This window comes from Balaenoptera physalus, assembly GCF_965194825.1.
Source record: "Balaenoptera physalus genome assembly, chromosome: 11".
NCBI lineage: Eukaryota > Metazoa > Chordata > Mammalia > Artiodactyla > Balaenopteridae > Balaenoptera > Balaenoptera physalus.
This window is the reverse complement of record NC_138896.1, coordinates 57,755,944-57,781,231: the sequence shown is the minus strand read 5'-3', so window position 1 is coordinate 57,781,231 and position 25,288 is coordinate 57,755,944. Positions and strand designations below refer to the sequence as shown.

The window sequence follows — 25,288 nt, the reverse complement described above, 5'->3', positions numbered from 1 at the left end:
ATTCTTATTTGGCTAGGTGTCTTCCCCTCACTCACACATAAAAAGTCAAAATGAAATTTTCACTCTGGGGTGGAAAGGAAGGCAAAATAAATAATAGATTAGTTCAACTTAGACCTTAGACCTAAGTTGAACTAATCTAGCACTTTTTTTCCTACACGTGTTCTCTAAAACCTTTGTAAAAGTGAACAAGAAGGAAGTATGTGTTCAATACTGTTAGTCCTTTCAAAAATAAAAGATGTATAAAAGACAACACTTAACACAAAATTTGAATTAACTTTATTTTCCCTACAGTCAACAACTTCTCTGCATTGAATTTTAAAGCAACAAAGTAAAATAAAATCCTCCAAATGACAAGGTATCAGAAATCCAGATTTAGTTACACTTTATTTGTGAAAAGGTTCAACCATTTTACTGGTATGTAAAAGAACCATCATCTGGGTCAAAAATGGAGTCTATGAATCAAAGAATATTCTACACTTTGGAAAAGAAAATCAGCAGTAACATTCTCAATGAATATTGTAAATTACACTTTTCTTCATAAAAGTTACATACTATTCTGCACTTTTCCACCAAAAGCAGTGGTGTAAATTATGCTTGTTTATATAAAAAAAAGATATCCTGTGGCAGGAAAAACCCTTTCTCTTTCACTTTTACTAAACAGGAGAAAATTTTCAAGTCTATATAAAGTTGCCTATGAGACGGAAAGTGAATGTGTTCAATCTCCATTTATATTTTAGTGCATTTTTTTGGACAATTGTCACATTTTTAATAAAAGTAAGAAAATGCATATAGCATTAAAGAGTGTTTCATCAAATGCTTAAGGGATTAACAAAATATGGAGCAGAGGACAAAATCACTGTGATGGATGAAACTGTTATAAAAATGAGAGAAATCCAGGCGAACTTTACAAATCCTTTGTCATTTTGAAGAATCACACAAAATGAACTCTGGCTGCCTGTCCACTTTAAGGGTTTCTTCCTTAATCTTCTGCATGTAAACAAAGTGCTAACCTCAGGACTAAGATACCAAACCCCATCCTGGTAATAAGCAACGTTCGGTGCAGTTGCCATGATTTCCAAAGGATATAAATTTAGCCCTTGAATGAACAATGTATGAGATCTGCTCTGTAAGTACCTGGTGAAAACAACTGCTAACAGCAGCAATAATGTTTCAACATAAAAAAAAACTATTTGAATCGATTAGTTAGAGGTCCATCTTTGAAACAGCAGCTTCTTCTCAGAGCAAACAGTAAGCAATAGAAAACGTACATTTGATGAAACATTCTTTGCACTGGAGAAACATGAAAATAAATATAGTTCAAGGAAGTATCATTATTTTTCTAATACCTCTTTCTCAGACCGTACTAGTTTACTGGTTCAAGAAGCTTGCATCACATTTTGTCATTCATATTTTACATATTGCTATCTGGGTAATTCAAATAAAATGCAGGTCTTGTAAAAGAATAAAAACACTGACAAGTATGCATGTGCCAGGGACCAAATTAGAGGGTTCTTTGGTGTGATTAGTCCAAATTCTCAGATTTGAAGGATAACATGTACCAGTAAAAAAAAAAGTCTGCTGTTAGACATTTACAGCAGTGCTCTGTCCTGCTTCACATTACAAATCAAAAACAGCTGTTCTCAGTAAGCCAATTTTATTTTTTAAATCAGGCATTGCCAGAAAGTTTTGTACATTAACCTGGACCAGTGATGGGTCCAGTGATGGTTCTGTACCCTCCGTTGCTGTGAAACATGACATGAGCTAAAGGCAAAGACCGGTTCTCAAAAGGACATCTGCTTCAAGTTAGGAACCAGAACAGTATATTTAAACAGTCTTCTTAGATATTTTCTTGCCTTTCTTAAAAACTAGCTTATTTTTAATGTAGCCACGCTTCCTTTTCGCAGTCTAAAAAGAAAACAGAACACATGGTGTTAGTGCAGGTTTCCTACGGATTAAAACTACAGATACACACATGGTTTACTGCAGAGTGATGAAGACTGTCTTAATAATCCCTCAGATCTTCCTAGGGCTGGACTCTGAAACAGCACCACGAACTGCTCTATGCCAAGGACGCCAAGATCCAAGATGAACTGGACTAGGTTCTCACCTTTAAGATGAAGGACAACCACAGCAGTCCTCAAACGCCTGTCATACATTCCTCACCATCAAGTGAATGGATCCCCACCTCACCTCTCAACCACTGAACGCTTAGGTGTAATAATTACTCACATTTCCAGGCATGACAGCATATATAACTAGACTAAGGATTCAGAAAATGTTAATGGTGCTCCTAGTTTAGTTTCCAAGAATTAGCTGTGTCAGAAATACAAATTAACTTAGTAACTTTTGGAGCCCCAATTTTCTTATCTGTAAAAAATGAGGATGATTATACCTATCTACAAAAATAAAGAGAAATAAAGTTACTTGGCACATTCTCCAATTTAGGTAGGAAAATAAGCACTTAAATATTAAAACAAAACCCAAACACCAAGAAAAAAACCCCATAACATTTCTTGAGCATCACAGATCTTTAAAAAACTAAGACATTTTTCATTTTTGTTAACACTTCAGGATTCCACTTAAAATACTGTCAACTGATGTCTGTGGTATAAGAAATAAATTACTACAAATGTGGTGGTAGAAATTACTGCAAAAATGTTTGTTATTTTAGAGTCTCACAAAGATAAATCAATATAGGACATGGGTCTGACAATCTGACATATTCATAGATACTGAAAAAAGCAAATTTCTTGGAAATTAGTTCTTTAAGGCATCAGTCAAAGCACTGGGTTAGCAGCAGGTGACGACTCAAGAGATTGACCCCTCAATTCAATTCTCACATTTAAATACAACTTTTGGAGGAGGTTTCAGAAACTCTGGCAAATGCTATGTCATGTACATATATATTATGATGTTCAGTTTAAAACAATTTATAATTTTTTTCTAACAGCGACAAAAATACAAGGCAGAATGCAATCCTTCTTAAGGTCACAAAAATTAGCTACTGCTAACTTGCCCACAATATATGTTACCTTATTATTAACTTATTTTATTAGGGCAAAAAGTAAAGAATTTCAGAGGGCACAATTTGTAAAAATTCAATCCAGGCCAAGGAGTTGGTTTCTTTATCATCATCACCTACATTATTTCTAACTTGAATCCTTTTCTATGAGATCCTGTAAAATGCCCCAGGTCTCTGCACGTATGTATCTAGGTCCTCAGGGTGTTTCTCTCTAGGAGCAGGTGAGCCATGCAGCCCTGGACTACAATTCCCAGTGCCTCAGCCATGTCAGCTTGGCAGTGGCAGGAAGTGGCTGCTGTACTCACTCACACCCCCTTCAACACCCGAAATAAAAACCGGGTTGGAGAGAGGAAAGCTAAACAAATAAAAAGCATTCCTGCTAGGACAAAACTGAGTATAAAGCCATGGAAACCAGAAATACTAGATCCATGTTGTTGGCTAATAGAATATGTTTTTGGCATACAAGACAGATGGATTTTTATTTATCCAGTCACTTATTTGGGGGAAATGATGAGAAGACAAAGAGGTCAGGTTAAGAGACTTCACTATCAACAGTTATACAGCAAGTTCAATGCCTTGTTTTTCAAGACTGGGCTGAGACTTCTTAGGAGTGACTGCCTTCAGACGGGCAGCATTTGTTCTGACTTCTGCACTGATGTGACTCACCATTTTCTTCTACCACGTGCCTATGAGACACCAGATCACTTGATATGACTGACACAGTGAGTGCCAGCTCTCTGTGACTTATTTAAATACGTTAGTCTAGATATGGTAACCTATTCCTGGCATAGAAAGTATTCAGTTAAAGTTTCTATTTACATACCATACAGTTAATATTCAGCACTTTATAGTACAAATTGAAATAATCTGTATCCTAAATATATTTGAAGTATATTTTAAGTAATACAAAGGGATAAGACAATTCCTTCAATGATTTAAAATAACTGATCTGAGCAATGTAAACCTAAGTATCTTTCAAGACTTAAGACTGAGATCAGTCTTATAACAATTAGTATTATAAGGGTAGTACCTTAAAATACAATCTTAATATTTCTTCTGACTGCTCATTATTTTCCATCTCCCACAGAGGGCAAACCATATAAATACTCATTTTTCAGCAGCTTTTATAGCAAAGATTAGATCTATTTGGTTTAAGTGAGCCATAATGACCTCCAATAGAAGACTTCATATCTTATTAAATATTTATTACAAAAGGACTGCAATAGTCTCATCATCATAATTCTACCTACAAGCTTTGTCATGACAATTACATTTAAAAATAATTATCTTAAGATAAATGATTTTTTTAAATTCAAGACTCAAACCAACTCAAGTTTACTTTTTATTCAATGAATAATACAGTAACATCGTACTGAGAACGGAACATGAAAATGCTACATAAATTTGCTTTGACCAAAAGATGATGAACGAATCACAACTGTTATTACTTGTTTGGCATTTTTACTTTCACAAAGGTTCAGAAGCCACAGACACATCTCACTTTACAAACAAGCCTTAATAATGGGAGTGGCACAAGCTAAAGCCAGAACGCCTCTGGAAAATCTCAGCTTGGTTCACTGATAACCACTCTTCCCTATCGAGAACTATCCAGAACAGTTGCTGCTTGGGGTACCTGAAGTGCTCAGTTTGCAAGGATTGCCCTCAGCAGGCTGGCTTTATATCTCCTTTGTATATAAGCCTTGGTCTTTATTCATCTGGCAAATGAAAATTTATTCGCAATTTTCAGTAATTATTTATCAGTCAAACCAACCAATCTTTGAGTTACCCTTTTTTTTCTCTTCTTTTTAAATTTTACTTGTTTTTTATACAGCAGGTTCTTATTAGTTATCCCTTTTATACATACTAGTGTATATATGGAGTTACCCTTTCATAAACATGACTTCATTTGGCACCCACCTTCTTTGACAAATACTTCTGTTTTGGGAAAATGTTGGTTACTCGAGGTTTGTGGTCTAGTGTCACCCTGTTATCGGGTGCTTTCACTTTATATATCCTGACAAGCCAGTGCTCTGATGTAAAGGCCTCCTCCAAATGCTTGAATTTAATGTCCTTGTTTCCAATCTCAGCATTACGTGTTCGATCAAAACCTGGGGGTGTACGGAAATCCAGCTGCAAAAGTGACATTAGTATTGGATGTTAACCATATTGGAAAGCTTGCAATATTAGAAGGTAGTAAATGTTAGCAGCAGAGTAAAACTTTCTCCTTTTAAACTAGGAAAACACAATCAGAGCAATATATTGTAACAGTTCTTGTATGTTGCTAACCAGATAGGAAGAAATCTGCACGAGAGAAACTAAATACATCAGAATTAGAGCTTCACTGAACCCTTAAAGTGGATGAACAGCCCGCAGGCATAAAAAAACCAAAATAGCAAAATGAAATCCATTAAAGCCCTTCTTATAGGTATTCAGAGAAAACACACAGAAGGGCCTGCTTTTCTGCCCCAGGGCCTTGCACTATACCATCTACTCTTTCAACCTCAAAGTTCTTCATTCAGTGATTTTGCATGGCTGGTCCCTTTCTATCCTTTGGTCTCAGCCCAAATGCCATCCCTTCAGGAAAATATTTTCTTGAGATTGATGGTTGAGAAGTCTCCTCCACTGATTCCTTATTCTTTTACTCTATAGTGTTTGTTGCTAAACGTTTTATTTATTTTTAAAATTACTTATATCCGCCAACAGGATGTAAGCTGCATGATGACTTCCCCTTATTCAGTGTGGCTCTATCTCACCAGCACTACTTGTTAAATCAGTGCACAAGTAAAGCAGTGACGCTGACAATCCTGAAATTGGGAGCCACAAAGGAAGTCAGACAAGCCAAACCATGGGAAGATTAACCAAGAATGAAAGGAGGAGAAAATGGGGGGACGCAAGAAGATTTTAAGAAATTCTCAGACTAAGTTTATGTTGCCACACAGAACTTAAATGAATTCAACTTAAAAATAAAACCAAAAACCAAATCTCCTCCAGTGCGAGAATAACTTGTTATTGCACATCTATACAAGAGCAAGTTATATACTTCATGTCTTAAACATATTATTCTTGAGTAGGGAAAGGCATCAAAATGAATGCATGCTAGACGCACAGCTTAGAGCTCTTGATAAACGTGACAGAAAAAAAAAATCCTTCAATGCTCTCATTAGTGAACAGAGAAACTAATCTTTCACCCATTTTCTGAGGTAGCTAATTATTATGGCTTAAGTTGCTTCTTTCTTAGCATGAGTTTAGAGACCAGGCAGTGGCCTTCAAAGAAAACACAAACAAAAACCTAAATCTGGTAGTAAAATTTCTGTCTGTTTTTTCAGAGCCACCTGTAGAGTAATTCCAAGCGAATAATGCTGAAACATGATCTTGACCCCTGGTATCTGTATAAAATTAAACAAGCAATTTTTCCTCTGCCACTGATGTAACCTTAGTATGAAGGTGTAACTTGGTGTGACAGTCATGCAATCTGAGAGCTATGAAGAACCACAGAAGCCATCAGTCCAACCCCATTATATACAGACAAGGAAAAAAACAAGTCCAGAGAGAATGTGACTTGTCCAAGGGTTACGTGACCTGACAGAGCCAGATCTGGAACCCAGGTGTTGTGACAGTCCGTTATCTGTTCTTTTTGCCACGATGCCTCTTTGCCCATTCACTCATTTTTGTTGACTCTTAATCTTTTGTACCATATCATTCCAATTTGCTGGGAAAACTCTGACCCAGAGAGTCCTAGCTCTCTGTGGTAATGCAGAACAGGGAAACAGTGAATATGTGAAGTGACTAAATAATTCATCTCTTTAATTTCAGGCTTTCCCCCACCAGGCAGTGAAGTTAAACTACTTAAGATCACACTGTTTCCCAGCTGGAAGACCTCTCCCCGGTCTTCCAAAAGCATGAAGTCAAAAAGTGAGATGGCAAGCAAAGTATGGATTTGAGCCTATGTTAATTAACAATTTTGGAAAGAAATCTTCGATCTAAAAAATATTTCCTCATTTTTTACATACAAGTTTCAGAAATTAAATTTAACAGAGAAAAGAATCTTTTAGATGAGCACATTTTTCTTTACAGCACAACCAAAACATCATTATCTTGTTTTTTAGAGTCAAACAAGGCTACTTAATATTCCTTTGAATAAAGATTATAGAAAAATTGATGTAACTAACCTGCATTTCTCCAAATCTGTAGTATGACATTTTATACATAAGGCAATTCAACAAAGTAGGGGATCCTGCTTTGTCTACACGGAATTCTCCTTGTGGGGTGAAATAGTCACTTTCCTACAGGAAAGAATCCAGAAGTTTGTGTCAGTTTAAAATAACCAATTCAAAGCTACAGGTTCCCCTTTTCATTTCCCCATAAGAACTAACTTTTGAGGTATCTTCATAAAGCCATATTTAGTTACATCTCAAAAAAACATAGTATCAGAAGATGAATTTATAAATTTAATGTCATCTCTTAAAAAACCCACAAAACTATCATGGGTGTTTTTTAAAGCTCAGTATAGAAATCATTTATAGAAAATAAACAAGAGCATCCAAGAAAACATAGAGAAAAAGAACAATAGTCTGTTAGAGTGAGGGAGGGCAATTATTAATTAATTCTACCAGATTTTAAACCATGTTATAATAAAACCTCAATAATTTAAGGAAAAAAAAAAAGGTACCAATACCATGATTTAGTATCAGGTAGGCCGACTAAATTTGTTCTTTATTTTTCCATATGAACTTTTAAAATCAGTTCTTTAGTTGAGAGGGGAATGTTTAGAAAACTTCTGTAGGAATTTTTATTGGGAGCTCATCAAATTTATGAATTAACCTCTAAGAGGGCTAATCTGACACTATCGATAGAAATTCCTCATCTAGGAATTTATCCTACAGAGATACTTATATGTGGGCAAAATGATGAGTGTAGAAAGTTATTTATCGCACCACTGTTTATGAGATTAAAAAACTGGAATCAACCTAAATGTCCATTAACAGGGACAGGTTAAATCATGGTGCACACACACAATGGAAGACACTATGCAGATATAAAAAAAAAAGGAACGAAGGATCCCCATAAGATCTCCACAATATATTGTGAAGTAAAAAAAGCAAGAACAAGGTGTATATTTTGCTACTAGTTATCTGCTTCAATAAGAATCATAAGAAAATAGTAAGAGACTACCATGGACTTTTTTCTTTTCCTTTTCTTGGGGTGGGGGTGTAAACTTTTACTGTATATCCCTTTATATTTTATTTTTTGAACCATGTGAATGTGTAAATTACCTATTCACAAAGCATAGGAATTTAGGATTTTTCTCTATATAAATGGTTCAAAGCATATATCTGGATCTACCACGTCACAGTTTTAACACTGCTAAAGCAAATGCACAAATGAAAATTACATACTAGGAGGATTAAAGTAAGACCAATTTAACACAAGGTAATACTGTTTATTAATTGTAGTTAAGGGGAAATGTCACAGCATTTACATTTAAACAGGGAATCTGGGGCTTTACTCGACTTCATCCCTGTCACATAAAACACATTCATACATTTTCCCAAAAGGTTCTTTTATTCTGGATCAGCAGTGAATCTTACTCTCATCTTTTGTGCCTTCACCACGTAAACCACAACACTGGGTGCCCAACCTCTCTGAGCTCACAGCTGAGTGGGAGAGATACAACAGAATCTACCTACAAACCAGGCTGGATGTGATCTGATGATGCACCAGAGAAGGGCTTTTGGAGAGGGGACAAATCTGTGGTAGGGAAGGTACTCCAAGAAGAAAAGAGTATAAACACGTGTGTCAGATGAGCCAAGGAAAGAAACCACGAGGCAAGTTTCATGGGCTAGAGTAGATCGACAGAGTGGAAAAAGGTGACAGAAGGACAAGAGGCCAGCAAAGGAAAGTGAAGTATTAAGGGGTTGCATTCTGAGCTAAAGCGTTTGGACTTCATACCAGTGCTTCCTTATTTCAATCATCATTATGATTATTTCAAACCAGCCTCTAGGCTGAGGCTTCATCTATGTTACTATAAATTCTCATAACAGCACTACAAATGAATTATTCCTGGCATCTGTTAGTGATCAACTGAAACAGCCGTAATCACCATTATAACACTAGAACCTAGAACAAGACCTAGTGCTCGAAGCATATAATGCTGACTGGCTGAAAAACAACTTGCCCATAGCACCAAGCTGACAGTGGCAGGGTTTAGTTCCAACTCATGTCTGTCTGGTTTCAAGTCCCCTTTCCTTAAACTAATGAAGGCTTTAAAAAAAAAAAAAAAAAAAAGCTGGAAAGTTACATGATCAATGTGTTGTTAGACTGGGAGAGGGAACAAGAATAAGGCACAGATAGCAATTTCAAGGCTACTGTCCTATTGCAGGTTTATGAGCATAGGGGTCAATGCCAGAGTGGAAGCAATGAAAATGGAAGGAAAGGGCAGAAGTGACAGGCTGTAAGGAGTAAAAGCAAGAATTTTGACATGCGATTGCTTTGTAGGGGAGAATGGAAGTACCAGGTATGAGTTTCCAAAGTTTTAAACCTGGGAAAATGCTTATGGTATCTTTAATAAACAGTAAAGTCAGACTGAAGAACTAATTTGGGGGATAGGATAAGGAAAACAAACACGATGCAATTAGCGAGGTAAGAGGGCTACTGGGAGCTGTCTTTCACACACCGAGAACGACCTAGTTTCTTACCCGAATGTCTTTTGGATGTTCCCCTTCAGCTATCCTAACCATCCAGAGAAATTTGTTGATATCATCACCAGAATAGCCAATAACCCCTCCAAAAATAACCAAAACATAATCTACATCCAGACTCCTCATGATTTTATAGGCTGCTGTTTCATTTGAAGACATGGCTTTTCCCACCTACAGAATAAAAAAGGAGAATGTGTGTACTTAGTCCCAAAATACACTAAAAATAAAAATGAACGCACATTTTTACTTTAAGATGGAATGCATCTCAAGAGTTTGATTTACATGGAATTCTTTTTATAGAAATGATTTGCTATGAATTCAACAGATTTACTGAGATTTATAAGCACCTCACTTACTACAACCAATTATAGCAGAAATGTCAAAATCAGAAATACATGCTCTAATATTCTGCTAATAATTAGGTCTCATGAAATGAACATTTTAATATGAAAGCAGGCAAGCTTAAAAGAAGTAGAACTTCTCATAACCTCAGGCCAAGGATGACCATCCATCTAGCTAGCACAAATATATCCTTTTCTTCAGTTTACTAAACATCTAATGATTAGCTACAACACTAATACAAAGAGAACTCATTTGGCTAACGCCCAGTTATCTATTTAAAATCTTTAAAGAACAGAGAGGTGATAACTTTAATCAACGTAAATTAGTTATTTAATAGCTAGAGCAAACATAATTTGCATGCCCATAAAACACAGTGCATTTGTTTTACATATCTGCAAATACTTTTCTTAACTTATGAAATGGAAAATACAAGACAAATATAATATTTTAAGTTTCAGATTTTGCCTAATTCTCCAGCAAACAGCCTAGAATTCTGAATGATACTTAAATAAATTCTATTCTTAAAAACAAAATAAGTAAGCATACCTTGAACTCACTTTATTGAATAAATATGTAGAGAAGTATGTTCAAAATTCAGCAAGCAAAGAGTACTTTCACCCACATTTTTCCTACTTAATCACAAGTGAAGTCTGATTGCTAAGTAGTGAATAAAGGTTTGTAACTTTTGATCTTTTGTTGATCAAATTCTTACCAGTGCTATGTGGCTGTTATTCCAGGTGTTATTATCCACCAAAGTAGTTCTATTAGCCATCCCAGCTATTTGATAGCCATAATCCCACCAAGACATCACTCGGGCATGTTCATCTGTATTTTGCCTCAGCCAAAAGTAAGCTTCTCTAAAATCATCTAAGATATTCCTGGTGCTGAAAACAATCACAATATTCTTTTAAATGATATCTTAGAAGTGTGAAGATGGTAACTTAAAACCTTGAGGTGCCAGGCCACTAAGTAATTTCACATTTTAAGGATGGTAGTTAAAAGCCTCCATGGTAGGGAGAAAAAAAAAAAAAAATCAATGAGGAGCTAGACTAGTGCTTCTTAGACTTTAATATGCATACAAACCACCAGGCCATCTTGTAAAAAGCAAATTCTGGTTTAGTAGTTCTGGGGTGGAGCCTGATACTGGGCAAGTCTAATGAGCACCCAAGTGAAGCAGAATCTGGGGTGGGAATGTGGGGCTGCGGTACATAAACCAGCAGTTCTTAAACTGTAGCTGCATCAGAATCACCAGGGGGCTTATTAAACCACGATCGCTGAGTCTCACCCCCAGGTTTCTCATTCTGCACACTGAGGTGGGGTCAAGAATTCAGATTTCTAAAGGATTTCCTGGTAATGATGATGCTCTGTGTCCAAGCACGACACTTTGAGAAAGACTAATGTGTATGTTATATATGCAAAGATATTTTGGAAAAGAGCAGGAAATACAATGATTATTACCTACTTCTACCAAAGGGGACGGGCAGGGGAAAGGTCACAAGAAAAGCACAGCAGATTCAAATGCAGAGCCTCACAAACATCTCTGAATTCTCTCTTTTGAGGCAGGAAAAAAGGGTAGGCATCAAATCGTTTTGCAGTCAAGCTGTCTTCTTACCCGTCATGATTGTAAGAGGCCAGGACCACACTTGGGCTGGAGTACGCGTTGCTTGTGACCCAGGTACAGTGGACTGCAAACATCATCAACAGCATCAGCATCAACATGGTAACAATGCTTTTTATATTAGGACCTAATCCCTCTTCAGTTTTTTCCTGTTCAGTTACATGCTTCCTCACTTTACCTGCCTGAAAATGCAAAAAAACTGATGAGACAAATTCATCATTTGACTTGCTTTCATTAAGACACTCAAAAGGGAGAAGTTGGGAGAATGTTATCTATCATTTTAATTCTTTCAGAAGGAAAATGTATAACCATTAGGAATTCTCGTGTGGGTCATACAACATTTTCTAAAAGTTATCAAGGTGGATTCTAAAGTCAAATGTGAATAAGAAGGCTTCCTGGAACTAAACCCAATCCAGGAGCAGGTTGCAGAGCAAAAGACCTCCAGTAAGAAGCTGCTTTCAAACTCAACTGTCCTTATGTTTTATGTAAATACAAAGGGGATAACCAAATCGTCTCATGCTGGCCACCTTTTCTTATAAAAAATCTGAATTCCTCACCATGAAAACAGCAATGTCCAGCTATAATCCAGAATTATCAGAATCAGTTTTCTAATTTCCAAACCCCAAACCAACAGACTTGTTAAAATCAAGATTACATTTTTGAAAACAAAACAAAAACCTCACCGAACAGAGAACAGAACAGAGTCAGAGGTTCTAAATTGCAAGGCTAGTTATTAAGAAACCACAAAACAAAACATAACAAACCCAAACACAAAAGCAGGTATGTGCCTTATTAGCACTAATCTGTATGAATCATATTGGACCTATCATAGTAAAGAAAGAAAATTTCAAAATTAATACGTATACTGCGAAGCTTCATTGCTTATTGCTACTTAAAAATCTAGTTAATAAAGTTTACTATGTCATCCAAGACAAGTGCTCTGATTCTAAGTCTTTTCCACACTTGCACCAAATATAATCCTGCTCTGTTAGCTGAGAAGTTAAAAGTGAATTACATTATTATATGGGCCAGCCACCTAGTGCTAACGAACTGGAGACTTTTTGTTTTAAGGCACTTATTCCCCTTGTGAATCACTATTCAGTCAACCAAATATTTTAAAAGTTTACAGTGAATATGGACCTCAAGGATAAGCACTTTGCACATGGTTTCAGAAGGATTTATAGCGCTAAATTTTATGTAATTTAGTAGAGCGCCAGCTTTCTGAGTGAAAAGACCAACCAGGATTCAAAATTTGAGGCAAGCAGTAAAGACCAACTAGAAATGTCATAGTTTGCCTAAATTCTTATTTAATCACACTTCATAATATATATATAAGTTCTTACTGTGGTGGAAAAATAAAACACATAAAAATTTTAAAGGCCTTACTTTAGATTTCCCACCTTATCATACAAATTTCCTGGGTTTCTCTTGTCATCCTCATCACTGCTGTCCTCCACAGGTGGGTTTTCCCTTTTCATGTCATCCCCCAAATAATGCTCAAAAACATTTGAGAATGCAATTGCAGACAGCATACAGACGACTGGAGTCAAGGTCAACATCAGCCGCACCATCACGCCAGCAAAGTAGACAGCACTGATGGCATACAGAGCAACTGCAAAGACAAGTTCTCTCGTAACACTTCAGAAGAGAAAAGGGTTCCAGGAAACTCCACTGACTATTTAAAACTATTTAAAACAAAATCTAAAAACAGACAAACATCTCATAAAAGGGCTAATTGTATGTATGTATGTATGTATGTATTTATTTAAAAGAGGAACTTTAAAAAAAAATAAATTTATTTATTTTGTTTTGGGCTGTGTTGGGTCTTTGTTGTTGCACGCAGGCTTTCTCTAGTTGTGGCAAGCCGGGGCTACTCTTTGTTGCAGTGCACGGGCTTCTCATTGTGGTGGCTTCTCTTGCTGCGGAGCACAGGCTCTAGGTGCGTGGGCTTCAGTAGTTGTGGCTCACGGGCTCTAGAGCGCAGGCTCAGTAGTTGTCGAGCATGGGCTTAGTTGCTCCACGGCATGTGGGATCTTCCTGGACCAGGGCTCAAACCCATGTCCCCTGCATTGGCAGGCGGATTCTTAACCACTGCGCCATCAGGGAAGCCCTAATTGTTTTTAAATTGATAATGCTAACCAATTTAAAAGTCATATTTAGAAATTATAACTAGTGTTGACCAAATGAACACTGCACATCAACAGTTTAGAGAAGCATATCATGATTCAAGTTTAATTATAGCTACTATGGGGAATGAGACAATTCATTATTTGTCAGCAGCATCACATATTAGAAAAATTTGTAACTGACAGATGAAAACATGTTTGGTGAATTGTATTATTAGGCACAGTAAGTTTATAGAATCAAAGTCTATGAAAAGTCTGTGCCAGTATCTGGCATAAAGCCTGCTTTAAAGTAAGAATGGGATGAGAAGAATATAATTTATTACCAAAGGAGGAACTTGTAAAGTTATTGCCAAGAAACTTAAAAAAAAAAAAAAAAATTGGAAGCAATTTCCAGTAGTCAAAGCTTTCCAGGTAATATGCTCCCCACAAGGAAAGGCTCTATCATTTCTGTCTAGAGGCTATATGACTTTACAAAGTTATTGAGTCATTTGAGTGCCTATCTCATTTGAAGCTAATTCACAATTTTTTTCTTTACTAAAAAATACATTCATTATACCATATTGTTTATCTCAATGGATTTTTATATATGTACACACCTATGTAATTAGCACCCATATCGAAATACAGAACATTTGTATACCTCCTCAGCAGAATCCCTCATGCCTCTTCCCAGTCAATAACTGCTCCCCTCACCACCCCTCCCCAAAAAGGTAATCACTATTTGGACTTCTAAAGCGATAATTTAGTTTTCCTTATTCTTAAACTTCATAGTGATGAAATTATATAAAAATGTTCTCTTTTGTACTGGTTTCTTTTAATTACCCATGCTATTCTTTTATTAGTTGTTGTGTTGTATTCTACTGTACAAATACACAAAAATCTCTTTATCCTACTGCTGATAACCTTTGGAATGTTTCTAATTTGGGGCTATTATGGATAAAGTTGCTATGTATACTCTTAAACATGTCCTTTATGGGACACATGCACTCCCTTCTCTTGGGTATATACCTAGGATTGGGACTGCTAAGGCATGAGTGGGCAATATGTCTAAGCTAAAATCTTTTTGAATGATACAATATTAACATGGCCTTATCCAGAGTCCACTGACCTATATAGAAACCAGAAAAGAAGGAGTGTCATCCTTTGGTTAGAACCTATGCAGATGCTATTTTATCTCTCCTGACTTCACTCTGGAACAGTAACTTCTGAGTGTCTCTCATGGTCCAGGACCCATACTTGCACAAACTATTTGCTTGTGTGACCCTGTGCATATTATAAAGCTTTTTCAGTTTCAGGTTTTATCAAATGCAAAACAGCCACGGCATACTTCTTGTGATGACTGAATTACATAAAAGTGTTTGGTATCTGTTTATTTTGTCCATTTATATTTTGAATGTCAGATCCTAAACACTGGCTTTAAAATAGTTTGTATATCTAAGTCTTGTAAGTTGGAAATTACACAAATCTATCAGTCAAGAGGGTGTTTACTTAGGTGATTCTTATTCCATTACAAAATGTACTTCTGCACTGAAATTTGGATCATGGATGCCCCTGCAAACTTCCTTCTACTTAATTGGATTTAACTGAGAAAATAAAGTCAAGTCTATTCTGTCAACAGTTATAATTTCCAATTCTCAGCCACAGACTATAATTGCATTAACCTCTCAGAAAACAATAAATTGAATGAAAAATTTATATACTAGTCCAAAATGAAAAGTTAATAATTAGAGTATATATAATGCAAATTCACTGAATTTTTCTTGGTTAAGCACTTATGCAAAGTAAGAAAGTTTATCTTAAATATGCATAGAGTCAAGCAAAGAAAAACAAAACTTTAAAGTGCAGTGATAATCTCAACAAAAATAAATAAATCAAAGTATTTATTAAAAATCTCTTACCAAATACTCTTTCATCGTTGATATTTTTAATGCAGAACCATAGGCCTGCTGGGAAGGTACACACAAGAATATGCAGATCAAAGAAGAAAGATACCCAAGTTGTAGGTTGATGCTCAGACACTGATGCAATAATTGGAATGTGTATTTTTGCATACCTGGTATTAAAAAAAGTTAACATTATTTAAAAGTAAATGATAAAACAGGAGTTCCTTTTAGATGAATAAACTTTCTCTGATTGTAGATATGGTTCCTATCCCTACCTCTTCTTGCTTAAAACTATATTCCAATGTAACCAGCTAGAGTGGAAATAAATCTGATACACACTGGTAAAACCAAAACCAATATGCCCCTCCTAAAATCAGAATTGTCTAAGGCCAGTTATAAAAGTGTTGGCTCTGACTTCTAACACAAAAATCTTTGCTCAAATAGGAATTTGTTTTCCAGTTTTAACTTAGTACTTTTCTAAGTTTGCATCAACGAGTTTCACTATCTTCTGGACTTATTACTAGCAGAAGTACCTTATCCAATAAGATATCATATTGCCACAATACCTTTCTTAACAAGGAGATGGCACAGAGGCTGGTGAGGGAAATGGAAAAGACAGGACAAATTTTCCCTGTAATTCCAAAGTGGTCAGTTAAAGTCTGAAAGCAAGAATAAGTATGACTAACAAAAATTTAACCTAGGATTTTAACCTAATCAGAATAACTAACTTCTACAACTGGGGTTTTCCCTCAAACTCTGGTGATGCAAAGGCTGATCTCTGGAAGTTTGTGTCTGTTAGCTTCAGCCATTCATACATAATTTGCTTATGCCCTTTAATTAGTCATGGGCAGGAGCCCTTTTGGTATCACACCAAAGGGCAAGCCTGTTCAATAAATTGTGGTAGGTTTTTTATTGGGCCCACATGGGGAGTAACAAAAAAGATGGAATAGCAGAATCAAGGGAGAGAAGTAAATTATCACCAAGAGGTATTTTCTTATCCTTAGGAAAACATTTCTAGAGATAAAAAATTATTCAGCTAATTTAAAACTAAAACTTTTTTACTAACTCTTTTTATAATAGCACTCTTAAAAAGCACAACAAATATTCTCTAGTATATTTGATAGGTTAAAAAATATCAAGAAACTTAGATAATGTGGTATTAAAAAGAAAGTTAAATTTTTCTTCATATCTACGGCATATAGATGCTATAACATAGCATCTATCCTTAATGATTAAAAATTAAATATTACTAACAGATGGAAACTTTGAATACATTGGTAAAAACAAAAATCAATTACTAAAATGGCACACGTTACCTGAAATGTATTAACAAATAAAACTAAAATAAGGAGTTGCCCATGAACAGAAATGTGACTTACATACATATCACACTAAAAGTGAATTCCAAACAGGTATTATAACAGACAAAATACAACATTTACTAAACTAGTACATGCTAGATACTTTAGAAATGTTGCCCAGGTATTGACAGAGATACTAACAATAAAGAACAGATGACAAAAGGGAAATAACATGAGGGCAAATAACTTATATGCACTTACCCAGTATCCCACAATGAGTAAAACCTGCCACTCCATGGTGCAATGTAACCTTGGAAGGAAAAATGTAGAGGAAATTAATCTGCCTTTTCACTGTTATGTTTATTGATTATTATGGATTAATTTAAGCTAATATTAAAAGAATTCTTGTTTTTAAAAAAATAGGTGACAACGTTATTTCACACAGCTGGCAGTCAGATAAAATAAGGTTAGGGATCAAATAAAAAAAAATCCACGGACATTACATTTCCAGAGAAATACAACAAGTTGATAGATAAAATTGCAGAATGTTTTCCAATTCTCTCTTAAACCTCTAGTTGACTAGTAAAATAAAGCTAAGATATTAAGATAGCATTGGATAATTTTAAAAAGTGAGAGGTGTCCAGTATGCCAAATTTAGATAAATTACAAAGATGATTTTAATTTTTAAAAAAATTTATTTATTTTTTATTTATTTTTGGCTGCGTTGGATCTTCATTGCCGCGCGTGGGCTTTCTCTAGTCGCATCGAGCAGGGGCTACTCCTCGTTGCGGTACACAGGCTTCTCATTGCGGTGGCTTCTCCTGTTGCGGAGCATGGGCTCTAGGCGCAAGGGCTTCAGTAGTTGTGGCTCACAGGCTCCGGAGTGCAGGCTCAGTAGTTGTGGCACACAGGCTTAGCTGCTCCGCGGCATGTGGGATCTTCCTGGACCAGGGCTCGAACTCGTGTCCCCTGCATTGGCAGGTGTACTCCCAACCACTGTGCCACCAGGGAAGTCCACAAAGATGATTTTAAACATTCGTGCCTTTTATTCCTGTCAATTAATTCTTCATGATTTTATGATGTAGGCTGGTACATTAATTTGGCATACCTTCAGAAAGAATTTGACCTGTTTCTAGGGACTAGTAAAGTCAGGATTAGAAAGTAACTCGGAATCCAGAAGCAGACTGAAACTGATTTGGTTGACTGTTTAAAAGCAGGAGATAGAGTATACGTACACAAGGGAGGGTAAACCTGCACTGTTAACACTGGAAGCTTTGAATTTTATACATTTTGGGCCTGTTCATCCATCAAGAGAAGGATGCTTGAAAGTGGATTTATCAGAACCTGAAGCAGCAAAATTAAGATACTGTTAAAAAAAATCAAAAATTGTAGTGCTATTCATATTTTATAGAACCTCTGACTATTATTTTCATACAGTTTGTAAAGAAACCACAATATTTAACCTACTGGGATAAATGGAACATGTACAAAATTTGAAAAAGAATTACCTTTTGCAATAACCTAGAGACAAGATTCATATCCTACAGGGCATGACACCTACCTGTATAAGTCAAATAGATGACACTAAGGAACACAGCACCTGCAGCTAGTGATACACCCAAAAAGAACAGGGTCTGGAACTCTTGTTTTGTTAATCGGTCTCTCAGATACTGCAAGAAAGCATAAGCTTGCAGCAATGCAAAGACACCTAATTAAAGAAAAGGTTCATATAAGTAATCAACAAAGCATTTTTACCAAGGACATTTACAAACGTTAATTTGGAAGACCTTCTTAGAATACCTTGTACCATTCATATCAAAGACTAGTCATTTGATCTGACATTACCTTTGTTAAATGACAGTTAACCAATTAATACATCCAAAAAATTCTGTTACATATTTTTTTTAAAATGATCAGACTCCCCATACATGGACCAGGCAAGAAAAATCTCATTTCAATAACTGAAGCCTATCCAGCACATTAAATTCCACCCTTTGTCCCATATGTTAGCAACATGTTTTCTAGGAAAAACAGAAAAAAAATAAAGAAACGTCATTAAAAAAATAATTCTCAGATTTACTGAAGGATACAAATGACCTGGATCAGGAGAATCCTGATATATGGTTACTGTTTATAGTTGGGTGGGGGGTAGAGATGGTTCAAGATTCTTACTGAGAATCTGATGATAAAAGCTATGGAACATCGTCTCAGAAAGTTAAATATACTGATATTTATAAAATGCTACAAACAAAAAAACTACCCACAGACTTCCTATGGATCATGCACCTTGTGTGAAGAATCTCTGATGAAGTTTTATTCACAGATCTCCCATTGTATCTTGTTATTTGTGACCGAGATTAATGGTGGCAAAATTCTCTGCTTTAGGGAGAGGAATTATATTACCTTATAATCAATAGGAAAGCCATTAATTCCAGTTAGTAGATACGGATAAAATATTTTAGTGAGATGTACGGAATATAAAAATGAAATGTTCCATCTAAATTTGGTAAAATGAAAACTCAGTGATACAGTAACTCAGTGTACAGATACACTATTTAATTTATACAAAGCAAATGTTATTTAGTGTTTGCAAAAAAGGATGTTTTGCTTTTTCAGAACAGTCACAGCTGGCAAGATAGGCACTTTTAGGCACACAATATCAGAAAGTCTCCATAAACTCTATGATATTCATGTTTTATAGTGGTGATGTTTTAGAACCAATACGATGAAAATTAAAAACAACTACAAAACCCCAAAAGAACCCTTCATTCCACTGAAGATTGGGCAGTCATACGTTCACAGATTCTTTAGAAGAAAGAAAATAAATATTTTTCATACCTGCAGCTGCCATGTGTTCACTTGTTCTGATTGGCTGGAATCCCACAAAGGGTATCTGCATGGATAATATTAAGCCCACAATATAGAAAGTGCTATATGCTATAAAGACAAAATTGGAAACAAGGATAATTTACTATTACCAATAGTACTTCAAACATAAATATATACACAACTCATATATTTTTAGCAAAGTTTTAACTGAACTTATTTTAAGAATAGAATACTGAAGTGACTATTCTATTTGATACATATTTGATGGTTAATCATACATTATAAATCGTGAAATTCTTTCTGCCATTTTAAAAAATATTATTTTAAGGAGACTGGTGCTGTTTTACTCTCCTGAAAATGGAATCAAGTTTTTTTTCAATCTATCATTAATAATCAATGACATAACCCAAGAAGCTATGTAATATATAAGTAAACACCATTCCTATTGGCATTAACCCAAAGTATGCATGACCAAATGAATACTTATCATCATCATATATGAATAGCTGCTATTGTCTCAAAAGCTTTTAAGTATTCACACCCTATTTATAGTCTCCTAACACTTTTGTACAGTACTTAACCAGTTTAAAAAAAAAAAATCTTACGTCCATCCGCTAAGTTTTCTGTGATTAAAGAACAAAAGAACACAGAAGTCAAGCCATAAAACAGACTAGTTACTGAATTTATTAGGATCTAATAAAGGAAACTTATTTGCTCTTGGCACTGAATATACTATATAGTATTCTTGGCTTATATCAACCTAAGTGTATAGGTAAATTGGGGAGGGGCTACAATTTGTATAACAGACTTATTTTTGCATTTAAGTGTTCACAGATCACTACCAGACAAGCTGATTACAGCGAAAGTATTTGGAATCACTGTAATTAAAAATTATTTAGAAATGAAGTTAAAACTCATGTAAAATAAGTTAATGTGAAGATTATTCCATTTATAAAAAGCTTATTCACATACTTTATGAAGTATAGTCAATATTTAGTTGTTGGCAAATAAAGTACTCTATTAGAAAAAAAAGACTGCAAGAGAACTGTTACAGCAGGCATATCTGTATGCTACACATTGTACAGCACAGCATATGCTTCCCTTCACTCAACTCAGCTGAGAAAGAATGCTTATTTGGGGCTTCCCTGGTGGCGCAGTAGTTGAGAGTCTGCCTGCCAATGCAGGGGACACGGGTTCGAGCCCTGGTCTGGGAAGATCCCACGTGCCGCGGAGCAACTGGGCCCGTGAGCCATAACTACTGAGCCTACGCGACTGGAGCCTGTGCTCTGCAACAAGAGAGGCCGTGACGGTGAGAGGCCCGCGCACCGCGATGAAGAGTGGCCCCCGCTTGCCACAACTAGAGAAAGCCCTCGCACAGAAACGAAGACGCAACACCGACAAAAAAATAAATAAAATAAATAAATAAAAATACCCTATAACTAACTTAAAGAACTATTTAAAAAAAAAAAAAGAATGCTTATTTGCTTTTAAAAGAAACCCATTTATAGAAGGTAAATTATGTGTTAATGGTTCAAATGTTAAGTTGTCTTCCAAGCTGTCTGATGAGAGATGACTACAGTGTTAGATAAAGGATAAGAAGCTTAAGTAAATGTAATAGGAAGGACCAATGTATAAAGTTTCTGATGACCTCAAGCTAATAGAGAACCAGTTGTCTAGAGGACGCTGCAGAAGTAACCCATCCAACAATGTACTTTCCAGACATATTAGTGTTGGAATACAATTACTCTCAATAAGACAGTTGAACACAAATGCAATAAGAGTTAAGTAAATATAAATAAGAATTTCTATGTCACATATATTTGAACTGTCAACCAATTTGGTTGATGGGTTATCTAATAACAGTATGTTTCTTTAACAAATCAGTCTGTGTAGACACCCAGACGAAGAGTCACAGAGGCAGAATTAGAAAAAAAAATGGGAACAAGGTCATTGTGTGACCTTGAACAATTACTTAAAAACAAAAGTTTGTTTCCTCGCAACAGAATGAGGAGTTTGGACAAGATTTGTAGATCCCTCCTCTCCTCCGCCCCAATAATAATAAGCTAAGATTCTATGATCAACAGGCCTTTTAGACACCTAGAGCTGAGAAATTAAACCCTGGAGAAATATTGAACACACAAAGCACAATTAGAGGGACTTCCCTGGTGGCACAGTGGTTAAGAATCTGCCTGCCAATGCAGGGGATAAGGGTTCAAGCCCTGGTCTGGGAAGATCCCACATGCCATGGATCAACTAAGGCCATGAGCTACAACTACCTGTGCTCTAGAGCCCGCGAGCCACAACTACTGAGCCCGTGTGCCACAACTACTGAAGCCCGCACGCCTAGAGCCCGTGCTCCACGACAAGAGAAGCCACCACAATCACAAGCCTGCGCACCACAACAAAGAGTAGCCCCCGCTCACCGCAACTAGAGAAAGCTCACGCGCAGCAATGAAAACCCAATGCAGCCAAAAATTAAAAAAAAAAAAAAAAAAAAAGGCACAATTAGAAAGGCCAAGCCTGAGAAAACCTTATGTCATTGATGTGTATTAATTATAGTTAAGTCTACTTACATCCTCTGAGGCTGGATTTCTCTTTCTTATAAACACAAATGAACACTGAATATTATATAACACTGCCACAGAATTTGGATTAGATATGACAAATGGCACACACTGAACAAAAAAGTAAAGTCTTTTAAAAAAAAACTGAGGTCAAATTCACATATAATCATTTTTTAGTGAACAATTCAGGGGCATTTAGTATATTCTCAATGTTGTACAACCACCAAACCTCTCTAGTCTCAAAACATTTTCATCATCCCAAAAGAAAACCTCATACTCACCCCATCCCCTCTATCCCAGGGCAAGGCAAACACAAATCTGCATCTGTTTCCATGGATTACTGGTTTGTTCTTTTTTGTTTGGTTGGTTTGTTCTTAATTGTAAAGGTAATGTATTGTTTAGAAAAAAAAAAACACAGTAAAAAGTGAAAGTCTCTAGCCCATTTATTTCCCTTTAAGCCACATTTTCCAGAAATAATCACTAGAAGGCATGGTCGGCACACATATACATGATGCATACACACATCATACTGTCTCTTCAAATGGGACTATACTGTGCTTGGTAATATAAAAATTTCAGCGATCACTTGCCTGGAAACTATCTATGAAGTTTCCTCTCAGGGATTTGTTCAAGTTCATTTCCAGGCATATCCAAAAAGAGAAGACTAAACCTGGTAATATTCTCATTTCAGCAGTTTTATGCAACTTCACAGAGGTATTTATTGTCATTAGTGAAGAAGAAAACATTTTATAAAAAAGTAGGTGCACTAGGGCTTCCCTGGTGGCACAGTGGTTAAGAATCCGCCTGCCAGTGCAGGAGATACGGGTTCGAGCCCTGGTCCAGGAAGATCCCACATGCCGCGGAGCAACTAAGCCCGTGCGCCGCAAATACTGAGCCTGTACTCTAGAGTCCGTGAGCCACAACTACTGAAGCCCACACGCCTAGAGCCCATGCTCCGCAACAAGAGAAGCCACCGCAATGAGAAGCCCGCACACTGCAACAAAGAGTAGCCCCCGCTCGCCACAACTAAAGAAAGCCCGCGCACAGCAACAAAGACCCAATGCAGCCAAAAAGAAATAAATAAATTAAAAAAAAAAAAAGAAGTACGTGCACTAGAGTTCAAGTTAATAAAAAGATGGAGATGAGTTCAAGAAAAAGAAATTCAATCTCGGCAAACATAAAAAAGGCCAGGTGGGACTTAAATTTGTAAACATTACTTTGTAAATATATATTAATGTCAAATAAATCTGAACTAACAGAAACAGACAAGTTCTATCTAAACAATATTTTTCCTATAAATATTCCTCTATCCAAATTAACCTCATTTATACCTACTTACATGCACCAATGATACAAAGCTGATAAATGTGCTATATGCAATAATCCAAAGATAACCATTTCCTTTTCAGAGAACTGGATTCATGTCTTCCCTACTTTTATCTTTTTTGGATCACTGATACTGAGATGTTTACATAGGGGGATATATGTTCTACTTCACAGCACTCTTTAACACACCAATATTTCCATTGTTAAAGAAATGACAGGCCCCAAATGGAGTCACCTGGGCTAAAATCAAAACTTAATTCATAACCTTAATTGCAGTCACAACCTTCCCCAGGAATGCAATCCTAACTGGTCAGTGTGGAATTTTTTGGTCAGCACCAATGAGGTAATTCTTTCTAAACCCCCCTCACCAAAGAAAGATGAGGTAATCTGACACACAGACCCTTCCCTCCCCAATAGGTAGGTTACCTAAGCCTGAAAGGCATTTCTGTTTGTGAATTTCCTTGTATTGCCTATAAAAATCTTTCCCTTTCTGAGGCCCTTTGGAGCTCCTTTCTACTTGGCTAGATGTGATGCCGCTCAACTTATGAATCATTCACAAAGCCAATTAAATACTTAAAATTTACTCAGTTGAATTTTGTTTTTTTAACACTATTAAATTCAGGATTGCCTGCCAAGTAATATAAAATGTCACAAGCTCATCTTGCTTTTAATACTGCCCTTCTTCTTGAACCTGTAAAATTAGATATACATCTCCATACCTCAATTTAAATCCCATTTACAAACCCATGTTTTAAAACAATGAAAATAAGAATTAGATATACTTGAGTATTAAGAAATAGTGAAGTAACTTTCAATTCTTAAAAATAAACACAATCTCCACTGCAAAATGAAAACAAGTTTTTCTCCATTCTTTATACCAGAGCATCAAACAGTGTGTTTAAAGATTATCTCTTTAATTAATTCATTCAAATATTAAGTTTATGTCTATCATGGTCAAGACTTTCTAAAAATACAAAATCTTATTAAGATCAATCCTATCCTCTAAGAGTTAGATATCTAATTGGGGAAATCAGAGATGTACACAAATAACCACAATACAATGAAGCAAGTACATGTGACATCAGTGGAAAAAACCCTGGCTCTATAAAAACTTAGAGGGAGAGAGCTCCTCTTCTTGACATGGGCATTGAAGAGGCAGTTGACAACACCTGTACCATTCTCTAACGTTCTCAAAAGACCTCAACAACACAAACACATGGCAATCATTCTCCACCAATTCTTCCTCCGGACTCTTTATGAAATTTGACCAAACTACTATCTACATCTATCACAACCTTCTATCCATCCATCTTAACCTACTTTTCTTACCCTTTAAACCAGACGAATAAAGCTTTCCATCAAAGTAGTAAGCTCTAAGAAAACGCATAAGACCAATAATGTAGTAAATCATTTATTACATCACGACAATGTTCATCACACTGCCATCCTGTGGAAGTACAGTTACTGGCCTTCACTACTGCAGACCATACTTCCAGTGTGTCAGAATTCCCCCCAAATTACCATTAGGAAGATACATACAAAGTCTGTTATTCTGTTTGGTTATTTTTAACCAAAGAAA

The 25,288-nt window shown here is 36.0% G+C and overlaps 1 protein-coding gene across 1 annotated transcript in view; it reads right to left on the bottom strand.

Annotated features, from left to right (window-relative positions):
- Window positions 1–253: 253 nt before the first annotated feature.
- STT3B (STT3 oligosaccharyltransferase complex catalytic subunit B) overlaps window positions 254–25,288 on the bottom strand; it is a 93,853-nt gene continuing 68,818 nt past the window's right edge. The window contains exons 6-16 of the mRNA XM_082411845.1: window positions 19,829–19,927; window positions 18,552–18,698; window positions 17,252–17,300; window positions 15,705–15,859; window positions 13,081–13,292; window positions 11,675–11,862; window positions 10,775–10,946; window positions 9,718–9,891; window positions 7,192–7,305; window positions 4,940–5,152; window positions 254–1,905 (exon numbers count right to left, since the gene is read on the bottom strand). Coding sequence (XP_082267971.1) covers window positions 1,825–1,905; window positions 4,940–5,152; window positions 7,192–7,305; window positions 9,718–9,891; window positions 10,775–10,946; window positions 11,675–11,862; window positions 13,081–13,292; window positions 15,705–15,859; window positions 17,252–17,300; window positions 18,552–18,698; window positions 19,829–19,927 — 1,604 coding nt within the window. The 3' untranslated portion in view covers window positions 254–1,824. The remainder of the gene's footprint in view (window positions 1,906–4,939; window positions 5,153–7,191; window positions 7,306–9,717; window positions 9,892–10,774; window positions 10,947–11,674; window positions 11,863–13,080; window positions 13,293–15,704; window positions 15,860–17,251; window positions 17,301–18,551; window positions 18,699–19,828; window positions 19,928–25,288) is intronic.